Source organism: Lagenorhynchus albirostris, chromosome X (genome assembly GCF_949774975.1).
Source record: "Lagenorhynchus albirostris chromosome X, mLagAlb1.1, whole genome shotgun sequence".
NCBI classification, from domain to species: Eukaryota; Metazoa; Chordata; class Mammalia; order Artiodactyla; family Delphinidae; genus Lagenorhynchus; species Lagenorhynchus albirostris.
The window spans coordinates 113714290-113728496 of record NC_083116.1 but is presented as its reverse complement, the minus strand read 5'-3'; the positions used below and the strand labels follow the sequence as shown (position 1 = coordinate 113728496).

The window sequence follows — 14207 nt, the reverse complement described above, 5'->3', positions numbered from 1 at the left end:
GAGGCCATGGATCGTCTTATATATTTTTATATTTCTTTAGCACTGAGGAGAGTCCTGAGCCTCAACAGCATTCTCAATAAGTATTTGTTGTTTGATTGAAATAGCTTATATTAAAAAATACAGTTTTGGTTGCTGTCAAGAGTCAGTCCCAGGACTTCCCTGGCGGTGCAGTGGTTAAGGATCTGCCTGCCAATGCAGGGGACATGGGTTTGCTACCTGGTCTGGGAAGATCCCACGTGCTGTGGAGCAACGAAGCCTGTGTGTCACAACTACTGAGCCTGCACTCTAGAGCCCGTGAGCCACGACTACTGAACTTGTGCGCCACAACTGCTGAAAACCATGCACTCTAGGGCCCACGTGCCACAACTACTGAGCCCGTGTGCTGCAACTACTGAAGCCCGGGCGCCTAGAGCCTGTGCTCTATGGCAAGAGAAGCCACCGCAATGAGAAGCCCGCACACCGCAACGAAGAGTAGCCCCCGCTTGCCGCAACTCGAGAAAGCCCGTGCGCAGCAGTGAAGACCTAACACAGCAAAGAAAAGAAAAAGTCAGTCCCAATGGATTTTTTAAACAAATTTTATTTATTTATTATTTATTTATTTATTATTTTTGGCTGGGTCGAATCTTAGTTGTGGCATGTGGGATCTTTTTGTTGCGGTGCGTGGGCTTCTCTCTAGTTGTGGCCTGCGGGCTCCAGAGTGCTTTGCCTCTGTAGTTGAGGCCCGTCGGCTCTCTGGTTGTAGTGCACAGGCTCGGTAGGTGCGGCTGTCAGGCTTAGTTGCCTTGTAGCATGTGGGATCTTAGTTCCCTGACCAGGGATCGAACCCGTGTCCCCTGCATTGGAACGTGGATTCTTAACCACTGGACCACCGGGGAAGCCCCAGTCCCAATGGATTTTAAACATTGCTCCATTTTCCAGAACGTTCCCTAGGTTCTCAGAAAGTCTCTCTCTTTTTTCCCTCATTTTATCTCTTTTGGTAAGATCAGTTTATATGGAAATGTGCCTTGACGGGAGCAGCATTGAATGATGTTCTTGGTCATGTGTGAGACTATAACCTTTTATATCTTCTCATACTATTCTTGACATTGATCAGAATGGGTTTATCAACTAAATTACTCATTACATGAATCAATATTTATTGAGCATTGATCACTTGCTATATGCCCGGCACTGTATTCCATGTGGGGAACACAATGGGGATTAAGTGGAATAGGCCATTAGCTTGATTTGAGTAGTATCAGAAAGAAGGTTCTGACAGCTACAGAAACCTCCCTTATAATTTGATTTATCCGTTTGGTTAATGAACTACTCTTTTAAATACAGATATTTCTCCTGAGTTAATACATTAGATTGCTATTAGTCACTCACATCTTATAAATTAGTTTGAGGCCCCAATGACAGCTAATAGATTAGCTGCCGTGAGGGAATAACAGTTTTGATGGATGAGGAGCGAAGGGGGAGATGACTTTGGGGCACAGTGTATTGCCAAGGAAAGGCCAGTTTTGGGTATGATCAGAGAGCAAGTGGTATGAACACACAGGGCCTGCTAGGTACTGGGAGGAATGGATACAGGCAAGAGAAAGGAAGGGAAAACAGAAACCAAGATGGTGAATGCTAAAGGCAACCTCTGCTCTGATCTTGGGTAAGATCAGCTTTCATAGTGTTTCTTGTGTCCATTTTCTGAGGTGTGCAAATAGTGGCCCTCAGAAGAGTCCTCAGACTTTCGGGGGGATTTGAATAGCCTGGATTCTCCTGGCTCATACTTAGAGTCTGGCTTTGCTCAGGAAATCTTCCTCCATGCTCCAAGCATCTCATGGGCACATCCGTCTCCCCATTGATCACAGGGTTGCTTCAACAGCCTTCCTCTCTCACTACTTGACCTGTGACTAAAAAGAGTGACATTATTCCCCAGGGGAGTTCAGGTATTTGGTTAAGGATGTAATCTGGCCTGGGTTCCCCTAAAAGACCCTCCAAATAGGTACAGAACAGTGTTACTCCAGATCCTTGGAAGAAGTCATATTTCTACTTTCTCTGTATAATCTACAGCCAACATTTATTCATCATGTACTCTGGACCAAGGCATAAAAAAGTGCTTTGTGTGCAATGTCTTTGTGAATCCTTGCAGACAAACCAATGAAGTATAGGTACTATTTTTTCCCCCTCAGGCTGTATCTGATGAAAAGATCATGTTAGGATTACATTCAGCTACAGCTAGTAGAAAACATTATATATAATGCCTCAGACAAATAGGGGTTTATTTTCCTCATGTCATAGAGGGGGAAGGGAGGCAGTTCATGCCTGATATGGTGGGCTCCAGATGGCACCCAGCTCTTCATTCCACCCTTTTTAGCATGTCAATTTCTTCCTCTTGTTTGTTACCCTGTGGTTACAAGATGGCTGCCCTATCTCTGCCATTGCATCAGTACTGCAGGAAGGAGGAAGAGGAAAGGCTAAAGCAGTGGTTCTTACCCAGCAGGCAATTTTGCCCCTAGGGGACATTTGGCAATGTCTGAAGACATTTTTGGTTGTCACGAGTTGTGAGGTGGTGTTGCTAGTGGCATCTAGTATGTAGAAACCAAAGATGCTTCTAAACATCCTACAGTCTACAGGACAGCTCCCACAGTAAGAATTACCTGGCCCCAAATGTCAATATTGCTAAGGTTGAGAAACCGTGGACTGCAGGCAGAGGACACATGCCAGCTGAAAACAGCCTCGTCTTTTAAAACATATTCCTGGGAGTGCAACAAGGACTTTTGGTTATATGTCATTGGCCAAAATCTCATCCCGTAGCCAACTGTAACTGCAAAGGAAGTTGGGTGATGCAGCTGTTTTTCGTTGGGTCCATTGTCATCCTGAGAAGAACTGGGGTCTGATAGTAAGCAAGGGAAAGGAATGTGGATATTGGATATATAATAGGCAGTATTTGCTTCAGAAAAGTTAAGTACTTTGCTCAGGGTCACACAGGTAGTGAAAATCATTTGAGCCTCCTTTATTGAGGAAGAAGGTCCAGTTGTCATGTGCAGCCCTTTCTGGAGGTCTGTGTGAATAAGGGATAGAAATGCATGCACTGGTTATGGAAAACTCTGGAGTTTTTGATCAGCCATAAGCAGACTGGGAAGTATTCCTTGCGGGATATAACATGCAGTCTGCTTTTTATTTATCCCACTGTTCTCTCAGTGTTTGCAGTGGAACTTGCCTTTCCTTCTTGTCCTTATAACCCATGGAGTAATTGATTTCAGGCCTGCTTCACTAATGCTTTTCCCTTCACAAGCCATCAAGCTTTTGGTGCTTCATTTCTTCCATTCTGAAAATATTAAAAAGTGATGTGATCATTATTTGCTTTAAAGGGTATATCAGAGTTTATTCAGGAAAATGGGTGCCATTCTAAGTGTGTCAAGCAGAAAGATGTTTAATATGGGGATTTGGAGGCTTATGCAATCATCAGGAGGGCTGGGGAGTGGAGGGCAGAGCCTACCAATGGTCTCTGCTGCCCGCACACGAAAGGTCTCTTCTCAGGAGAATGCTTGGAAGCTGCTGGCAAAGCTCTTTATCTGCTGTCTGCAGATGCTCATGTGCCTGCCCATAGCTACCAGCAGCGAGTGAATAAATAGTGTCTCCTCCTCTACTTTTCCAGTCTCCTATGAGTGCTTCTCATTCACAGAGTCTAACCTGCAGTCAGGTCCCATGGGGTTTTGGGAGATGTAGTTCTGAGGCTTCTCAGGGAAGAATGTAGAACGGGGTGGGGTGGGATGATGTGGAAGTGACAACAGACTGTCTGGCAGAAGGAGCATTTGGGCTTGAATAGAGGCATAACAACACAGCACATTTTTGGGGAAGAAGAGTATTCTTTTCAGATGTTGGCAGTGTTGCTACTAGTATTATTTACCTTTGTGTTCTTAGATGAATAGAGATTCTTTGTATCACCATTCTGGCTCTCTTCAAGTCGTGGTGTTGCTAAATAAATAATAAAAAAGGATTCAGTGACCTGCATATACAGTGCAGAAGGTAATATACTCTGTGCAGCTCTGTAGTGCAGTGGGGGTCCCAGAGCGTGAGGTTTGAAAAACAATCCATGATTCACCAGCATGCTCCGGAAAGACCAGTGTTCAGAAAACAATTGTGGATGACTCAGCTTGTGTATTTCTTTCTTTTTTTTGAGACTGTCTGGAGCTCTTTGTTATAGTTATTATGTATATGACTTGTGGCGAGCTAAGTATAGTGAGGAATTAAATACGAGGGAAGTAACAGAACAATCTGGAACGAGGTAATCTGTAGACATATGATGTATTGTTTGGTGTTGGGGGCGAGTTGTAACCACTGGTTATCCGCTCTCAGGGTCATATCAGACTTTCAGTGTAACTCACAGGGTTTTAAAGGCAAAATTTGATCTGTGCTATATTTGAGGCTCTGGAACAGCAAAACCCATTATGGGGCTTCCCTGGTGGCGCAGTGGTTGAGAGTCCGCCTGCTGATGCAGGGTACACGGGTTCGTGCCCCGGTCCGGGAGGATCCCACATGCCGCGGAGTGGCTGGGCCCGTGAGCCATGGCCGCTGAGCCTGCGCGTCCGGAGCCTGTGCTCCGCAACGGGAGAGGCCACAACAGTGAGAGGCCCGCGTACCGCAAACACACAAACAAACAAACAAAAAAAACATTATGACTGTGTCATGCGGCACTTGTAAAATCCTCTCTGAGTCTTGAGTTTCAAGTTTCTGCTGATACTTAATATCTGAATTATCTCAAGGCAGATAAGGAAAACATACTATCTTATTCTATTTATTTCTTGAGTGAGGAAAATTGAAAAGGACTGAAGGAAAAAACTCATTGCTAAGAGCAGTGTACAAAGGTCACTGGTTTTTGCTTTGCTGGAATAAAACCGATGTGTTTGGGGTTGCCTGGTGTCTTATGTTGGGACTTCTGGAGGCGGAGCTGGAGATGAGGATTCGTGTGCAGGTGTTTTATGATTTATTCAGCAAGTGCTCCCAGGAGAAACCAGCAAGGGAATGAGGGAAGCCAGGCTGGGAAGGGTGAGAGATGGACCAGGGTGCCATTTCAGGGGAAGTCTCAGATAGCCTGATCCTGTGGGGAACTCCAGAGGGCAAATTATACCTCACACTGTGTCCTGAATTGAAGCAAAGGAGCTGGACTTGCGTATTCCTGCTACAGGCAGTCATTGGCTGAGGGCTGCTGGGATGGCAGCGGAGAAGCGGGCCCACGGCAGATAAACTCCCAGGAGGAAACTGTTTTGAGTGCAGGCCAGGTGTCCTAGTAGCCCTAGGGCAGGCCTTCAGTCTCAGGTGCTGGCCATTAGAAAGGAAAAAGAACTTAGATGCTGGGGAGGGATATGCTGAGGTGATAAAAGGGATCCCAGGGGATCTGGGCAGAGGCCTGACACTGTACTTACTCTTTGAGTAAGCTGTTCTTTTGTTTTTGTGAAACCCTGTATCTGGGGAGAGGAGAGAGACAAAGTTTCTTGAGAGCAAGGGTTGGCAAACTTTTTCTTTAAAGTGCTAGAGAGTAAATATTTGAGGTTTTGTGAGCCGAAGGGTTTCTGTCCCAACTATTTAACTCTGCCGTTGTAGTGCAAAAGCAGCCATAGATTACATGTAAATGAGTGGGCGTGGCTGTGTTCCAATGAAACTTTATTTATAGAAGCAGATTTGGGCTGGCGAGCGGGGCAGAGAGTAGATTTGGCTCATAGGCCATAGTTTGCCAGTCCCTGCTGTGGAGGCTCCTTGTACGTGCCTATTTTTCCTTTATCCACTCCCTATAAACTGTAAAACAGGGAGTAAGTAGTATGTCTATCAAAAGGATGGTTGTGATGCATCTTAAATTAGTCTGGACTCCCTACCTCCAATTTTTCCGGCATCCTGGCCATCATTCACGGAGTTGCACAGATAATTTTGCTGGAGGGTGACTCATCTCATTTTATTTCTGCTAAAAATATTTAGTTCTCTCTTGTTTGTAAAACAAAATATAGACTTTTCGCATGGCATTCAGGAATCCCTGTGATGTAGCCAAAGCTGGCTTTCTTGCATTGTTTTCTGTGTCCACCCCTTGTGCTTTCTTCTCTAGCTACGGGAAACTACTCACCATCTCTCGGACGTGCTCTTTGTTTTTCGTCTCCCTGACTTTGCCCCTGCTGTTTGCTCTCCTGGAATGTCTGTCCTTCTTCTGAGCTCTGCATTTTGAAATCCCATCCATTCTCTAAGACTCAGTTTGGTCACCTTCTCCATTAAGCATTTTCCCCATGAGGAAATAATCCCTGCTATGGACTTTGATAACAATATTGTCTATAAATAAAATTATTTATAGGCAATATTGTCTATATCTGAACCTTTATTTATCTTGTATTATATACTTATTTGCTACATTCACTGTGCTTTTAGTATGCTGAGGGCAGGGACTAACTTAGATTTTTTTTTTCTTTTTTGCCCTTCACAGTCGGTTACATATAGTAGATATTCAGTAAACAGAGTTTTCAGATGAAGGCTGCATTCCTCTGTCCTTTGATTATTAATGACTTAAGTGCTGAAACTCTGACATCATTTTTCTTTTTCCTTTTTATAGGCAAGAGCTGTTTTGGCAAAAGTTGGCTATCCTGAATTTATAATGAATGATACTCATGTTAATGAAGACCTCAAGGCAGTAAGTGCTAAATTTACTGTATTTTTTTTCGGGCAAGTTTTACTGGCCTCGGCCTTTCAGCTAACCCAAGTCCAGGCAGTTAAATCTGGTGGTGCCAAAAAGCACCAACTTTTGATTCATTCCTTGGCTAGATATCAGCCTCATTATGCCAGGCATATCACAAGATTTAGAGCAGATTCAAAATAAAGGAAGTGTCAGAAAGAATGTGTAGCTGAGTGGGTACCATAAAGCAAATGGACTTGGATTTGGTCTACACTGATCATAAAGGAAAGAATTAAGCAAATTGAGTATTTTACAATTAGCGAGCATGTTCTAATGGTGAATGTATGATGTTTGTTGTTAAACAGTCTCTATGTGCTTCATTCATATTAAATCTTGCCTGTTGGAAGTTAACTTCATTAAACTTTATGAGTGTTTTGACAAACTAAGTGCATATACATATGACTCTATAATTTATTGTGAGTTGGATTGTATATTTGCAGTAAGTTACTGATGGAGGAATAGTCATTCTTTTTTATTCCAGTATTTTGGGACATATATTTTCCAGTAGACGCATTCATTACAGGCCTTTCTAATCATAACCACTGTTATTTTCCTTCCTACAGATAGTTCTGGTAAAGAACTTTTCTTCCTCACAAAAACCCCTGTTTTTATCATTCACTAGATTTTCTTGAAAAAGTAGTTTTTTTGGAATTCATTTAAATAACAGTGGTTCTGAGGTATAGCTCTTTCCTGAAACTGTGATTTAATAAGTTGCATATCTGTAAGCAATCCTAGCTTTATAGATGAACATTGGAATTTTATAAGATTATTCAAAAGTGAGCGAAAGCATTAATTAGAAAGTTTCTCAGTTGGGCTCCAAGATATAGCCTTCCAAAGTATTGATCCAGTTACTGTGGAGGAAAATAATTGTGCTTCACAGTATCCCAAAGCTCACACAGCCCATTATACATTGTTTTGATCCTGAAAAATCTCACTATTAGCATGATAATTAAAGATACTGACACATTTGTCACATTCATGTACATTATCTTTTAAGCCCCACACTGATCCTGTGAAATAGATGGTGTTTATCCCCATCTGCGGAGAAGGACATAGAGACTCAAAGAAGTTGGGTGATTTCCTCAGTGCCATGCCAAGCGTCAGAGCCAGGACTGAAATCTGGGCCCAGGAAGCTCTACTTGTAATCAGAGAAGGGGTTTTGCAGGGTTCTTGTCAGGCAGCTCTGCTGGAGGAACAGAGGAGTGAGTTGAAGAGTGGCTGGGAACTGCTTTCCCAGAGCTGGTTGGGATGGGGTGAGAAAGAGAAGGGAGGTCATACTGTTAAGTGACGAAGAAGTGATTCTGTCTCTTCCACTTGCTAGTTGTTTGATCTTCTGCAGGTTATTTAACCTCAGTTAGCATCACTTTGATTATCTGGATACTGGAGATAATAATAACCAAGTCTTAGTATTTTTGAGAAGATTAAATGAGATTATATAACTGTAAAAGCACCTAGCATAATGTGTGGCACATAAGTCATCTCCCCATAAATGATAGCTATAACTTTGTTTATCAGTATGAGAACTATTGCTGCTAAGAAGGGCATCACCAGGGCACAAAGTACCTCAACGGTAGAACCTGGATAATTACATGTGATTGGCAGATACTTGAAGAATGCGGGTGAGAATTTGAGAGGCAGTTTGGTGTAGTGGTTATGAACATGGACCCTGGAATCAAAGTGTCTGGAATTAAATCCCCATTCTGCCATTTCTAGCTGTGCAACCTAGGGTAGGTTATGCCACCTCTCTGTGCCTCAGTTTCTTCATATCAAAATGGAGATAGTAATAATCCCTCCCTTATAGGGCTGCTATGAGGATCAGATAAGTTAACATATTTAAAGTATGTAGAACTGACCCTGGCACAGAGTAAGCACACTGTTAAGTGTTAGTTATGGCTTCTTCAATTTTTCACTTATGATAGTAAATTATTTTGGTTTGGAAAGGTCATTACGAATTAACACATACAGTATCCATGTGCCTGAAATTGATTTAAGAGGCTATACAGATGGAACAGTCTCAGGCCTTAATCAAATAAGATAGCATTCAGGGCTCACTCATGGTGTTTAGTTGATCAAGTTTTGTTGGCAGTCTGCTGCTGTTTAAAGTGAATGCCCCAAATTTAATGATTCAATAAATGTAGTATCTTTTGTGAAAAGAAACCAGACGCCAAACAGGATGCAGTGTTAGGTGTATTTCCTCATGTCTCCAGGGCCTGAACTGAAGCCATTATATACCAAAATTTTTAAGTACTTTTGTGAAGAAACGGCTTTCACCCAACTCATTGCCAAAGCAGACACAATTACACCCAAGAGTTTCTAACAGTTTAAAAAAGACAGTGAAAAAAATCCAAATACATGAAGTAAAAATACATTCATGATCAGAAACTGATAGAGAAAACGAATAAAACCCAACCGGAAAATAGGTAAAGGATGCTTGATGTGATAGTAATAGTGTCACCGAGGTTAATAGCAAAAGGACTAAAGTACTGCTGATACACAGTGGGACTGTGTTTTCAGTCTTGAGGAATATGTAGATAAGGACTACTGTTGGGCTTATGAGAAATTTCTGGTAATACAAACTCTGAGCATGACAGGCTGTTACAAATGAAAAACAGCTTACTTTATTTGATGCAAGTGAAGGTGTGATTCATCAGGTACACACACAAAAGGAAAGAGGATAGAGATTGGAGAATGGATTAGATGAAGGTCAAGGGAAAGGCTGAAAACTCAAGTTGGGCTCTTATGGAGATAGGAGAAAATGGAAAAGAACTTAGAGGCAGATATAAAGAATTAGAAAACAATTTTTTTTTCTCTTTTGAGGATGACAGGGTAAAGTGAGATACCCAGTAAAATATTGCTGAACAACAGTCTTTCTGTAGTCTTTGAAAAGAACAAGAAAAAGAATGTGCCCTTTATGTGAGCCCCCAGTAGCATGCAGGAAAGCCTGTTAGCTAGCCTAAAAAGATAGGCATCAGTCCATGTTCAGACAAACCTTATAAGGTGTACCTTCACTGTTCTTTGATGGAGACAGATGCAAGAGTGAGTTGATACCAATTTTGGGAAGATTTCTGTATCAGCCAGGAAAACCACACTGCATCAGGTATTTCAAAGAGAGGAGATATAATACAGGAAATAGGTTGGAAGGCAAAAATCAGGAAGGCGAGGTAAACCAGAGATTAATAACTTTTTTAGGAAGCAGTTACCACCCCTGTGTCTAGGGACACAAAAGGGAGGAGGTGGTGGTACCATTGCTTTCGAGAGCAGATGAGGAACTGCCACTCCAGAGCAGAGCTGGGCCTGTGGAAGAGGGGCTGAAGATTCTTCCAGAGTCATAGTCGGAAGAAGAAAGAGGAGAGAGAGGGAATGAAAGAGAAAAAACACAGCATCCTTCCTCCCCCCCCCCCCCCCCCCCCGCCACCTGCGGATTTCCGCCAGTGCCTCCTATTGGCAGGAAGCCGACTGCAGTGGAGCCTGGGAAACATGGTTTTCAGATTCACAGCCTAGCATTATATTATAGAACGGAGTGAAAGGGTGGGCATGTATCTGAGAGACAGTAGGTAAATACTTGACCCTATTAGGCACGTCACTCATTGTGAAAACCAATGGAAAATTGCAGTAGGAGCTAAAGTCAGAATCACAGCTGGCCTCCATTTACTTAGGAGAACTGGATGTGGGTAATTTTTCAGAAAAGATCCATGTTTCTGGTGAGTGATGCATACATCAACATAAATATGCGCATGGAGATATGTATATAATATGTGAACCCCCATAATATTCTTTGGGGCGGGTCTTGGTCTGCTCTTGCTAGTGGAACACTTGTGTGTTTATGTGTGTATATGTTTTTTGTGTGCATAAATGACAGAGAGTGCTGCTGCCGCTATGCAAGAGTGAGGTGATATTTAGGTGGAATGCTCCAGAAAAACTAGTTGTTAAAATATTGAAATAATTCTGTACTACTTGGTAAAAAAACAAAATGAAGCATTGCCTCCAGCTCTCTCAAGTGATCTCTGACCCCCCATGACCATGGAGAGCAAGAGTGGGCACTGGAGGGAGGTGCACTGGTGCCCACTGGCCTTCTAGCCAGTCCTCCGTAACTCCCGCACACGGAGATGGGACACGAAGTCCCATCTTTGTGTTCCACTGGCCGCAGCAGACCAAGACCTCCCCTTACCCCCGGTGGTGGCAGCAGGGCATCTGGTTTCATCTGGTTCCTGGTTGGTGTGCTAGTTGGTGCTCCCTCAGAGTCACCCTTATGTGAATGCCTGTGGGAACTGTATCTTCCACAGTGTTCTGTGTACTTAGGTTGTTAAACATTTTGAACACCACCCCATATGTAGGTGTGTATATATGTATACTACATACTACGTACGGCGAAGCCATCTAAACACAGCAATCTTGTGTATTACTTTGCTATTTATATGTTTATTTTATTTAAATACTTTTTAAAAAAATTTTTGGCTGCGTTGGGTCTTCGCTGCTGCACGAGGACCCCCCTCCAGTTGTAGCCAGCGGCTGTTCATAGAGGTGCGTGGGCCTCTCGCCGTGGCAGCATCACTTGTTAAGGAGCACGAGCTCCAGGCGAGCGGCCTTCAGTAGCTGTGGCTCACGGGCTCTAGAGCGCAGGCTCAGTAGTTGCGGCGCATGGGCTCAGCCCCTCCGCGCGTGAGGATCTCCGCGCGTGAGGATCTCCGCACGTGAGATCCTCCTGGACCAGGCCCGGAACCCTCCTGCCCCCCGCACTGGCAGGCAGACTCCCAACCACCGTGCCACCAGGGAAGTCCGACTTTGCTATTTAAATAAGGGAAAGCATAATTCTAAAATCTGGATTACATTAAGTATTCAGAGTTCTTTGGGTGCCTAAAATAAAATCTTTCTTAGAGGTATTTGGATATATCACTGAGTATGTTTAAATGGATTTAGCTTAAAAAGTGTTCTAGAATCTATACTTCCTATTGGCTTATGTAGTATCTTATCAAGTTGTATTTACTGGTTCTACAGAGAAGCTGAACACATTTCCTTGTTCTGCCCTTATTATGTGTTCCTCACCTTTGGGGAGGGTAATAGCTTTATTCTTCCATTTAGTCTGTTGTGTTTGTGCTAGGCATCTAGGATAGGATTTCCACAAAGAGAACGTCAGATTCCCCTAAATTTTATGATCTGGACAGCTAAATGACACGGGAGCCCCAATTAATTCCCCAAAGGTCACTCAATTGAAAAGTCAGGAGGTGGAATTGATTGAAAGTCATTATCAACTTGACCTAGATTTTCACCAGTAACTGAAAGGACAAGAGACTTCTGAGCCAATTATTGTCGCTTTCACAGTTTAAACATTTTTTTTTTGAAGATTACAAGTGGTTCTAAAATATTCATGCACATTCATTCTTGTTGCTGTCTCTACAACAAGCAGAACTTCCCCGATGGTTGCTAGGTTTCATAGTTTTTTCTCACTCAAGGCCCTATTGAAATATTTGAAATTATCGAAGTATTATCACATGGTGGAAAATTTGAAAAATAGAGAAAAGGAATGAAAAAGTCCCTGAATGTTGGTACTTGAACATAATAGTATGTACTTCTGTTTTAGTGTATTATTTTATCTATTTTTGTATAGCTGTAATTGATGCTTATATATAATTTTGTATACTGACCTTTACAGCTAACATACTGTTTTGTCCTTGTCTTCCATAGCCTTCATTACCGTTATTTTAACAGCTGTCTGGTATTTGGTAAACTGTACCCTGATTTATTTAATCACTACTTCTCCTCCCACTCGTAATTCTTACCTTCTCCTCCTCCTTTCCTGTACTCTCTTTGTTGAATCACCAGTTTTCTTATTAGGACCAATGAACATAACACTGAAGCAGGAGCCTAATGATTTGGACTGTGTGACTTGGCCAGGTTCCATAATCTCTCCATCGCTGTTTCCCATCTGTCATATGGGAATAACAGCGTCTGGCCCTTTCTTACTCCCAAACACTTAACCTGTCTTACAGGAAAAAGTAAAAATTGTCCCCTGTTACCTGTGATGTCCATTAAATAAATGAAATAGATTAACTGAACCAGGCTAAGAAATAGAAAATATGCTCAGTTTAATAATTAAAACAATTTAAAATTTATCCTTCTAAACATAGGTAAGATGTTGGCAAATTTGTAATCTCTTGCCTCTGAGTTTTGCTCCCCATGACCATTTTCATGGCTATGGTAGGACCATATTTATGTAAAGTATTTTTAGACTTGGAACTCTTCTTCTTTAGGAAATTTTTGGGTGGTTTTCCATTTAATGTCTGTAGAACAACCTGAATGTCAAGTTTTTGTTTTCGAATGGAACAGGAAAGTACCACTATTAGCAGACTCTTCTAGAAGTAACAACTGACCCCATTGATAGTACAAAAAAGTTAATATATTTTTTAACATCTTTATTGGAGTATAATTGCTTTACAATAGTGTGTTAGTTTCTGCTGTATAACGAAGCGAATCAGCTATAGGTATACAGATATCCCCATATCCCCTCCCTCTTGCGTCTCCCTCCCACCCTCCCTATCCCACCCCTCTAGGTGGACACAAAGCGCCGAGCTGATCTCCCTGTGCTATGCAGCTGCTTCCCACTAGCTATCTATTTTACATTTGGTAGTGTATATATGTCCATGCCACTCTCTCACTTCATCCCAGCTTACACTTACCCCTCCCCGTGTCCTGAAGTCCATTCTCTACGTCTGCGTCTAAAAAAAGTTAATATTTTTGAAGGAAATTCCTTTGGGAGCATTTTCTGGAGCACGCTCTGAACCCAAGAACGTATCTGAATTTTCTGTCAGTTACAATCATATTCTGAAAGTTCTGGCAGAGCTGTCTTCGGAGCAAAAGCTGAAAAAAGGTTGAACACTGGACACATCTTTAAACTGTGTGATCCGGGAACACATTAGAATTGCTAGTTAGGGTTGCTTCTTAAAACAAGGAGCTTACTCTCTTTCTTCTGAGGCTGAGTATAAACATCTACCTAAAATACAATCGATTGTAAGATTTCTTTTTATTATGGAGCATCTCAAACATCAGAAAAGTATGTAAAATCGTATTTTGAACACCTCTAGCCTTAACAAGTATTAAACATATTGCCATATTAGCTGTATACATGTACACACACATTTTAAATGAATAAAGCAGATACATTGGAAATTCTTTGTGTAGTCCTCCTTGACCTAATGTCCTTCTTCCCTGCCTGTCTCCTTCCCTAGATACGCTCTCTTGAATTCAGTGTTTCTCATTCCCATGCATTTCTTTATGCTTCTGCTACATAGGTATGTGCCCATAAACAGCATATAGTATTGTTTTATAAGTTTTAAAATTTTAAATTCTCTAATACTTACAACTTGTCTTATTTACTCAGCATTGCTTTTGAGATTCTTTCATGTTCACACATACAGACCATTTATTTAGACTTCTGTGTGGTTTTCCATTATGTGATTATACCACGATTTATTCATCAGCCACCTCCCCTAAGAGGAGTGAGGGAGGGACAGTTTGAAGTCTC

General features: G+C 42.1%; 1 protein-coding gene across 1 annotated transcript in view; it reads left to right on the top strand.

Moving 5' to 3' along the window:
- The window catches only part of PHEX (phosphate regulating endopeptidase X-linked), a 196724-nt gene that overhangs the window by 123158 nt on the left and 59359 nt on the right, over positions 1 to 14207 (top strand). The window contains exon 13 of the mRNA XM_060137789.1: positions 6569 to 6646. Coding sequence (XP_059993772.1) covers positions 6569 to 6646 — 78 coding nt within the window. The remainder of the gene's footprint in view (positions 1 to 6568; positions 6647 to 14207) is intronic.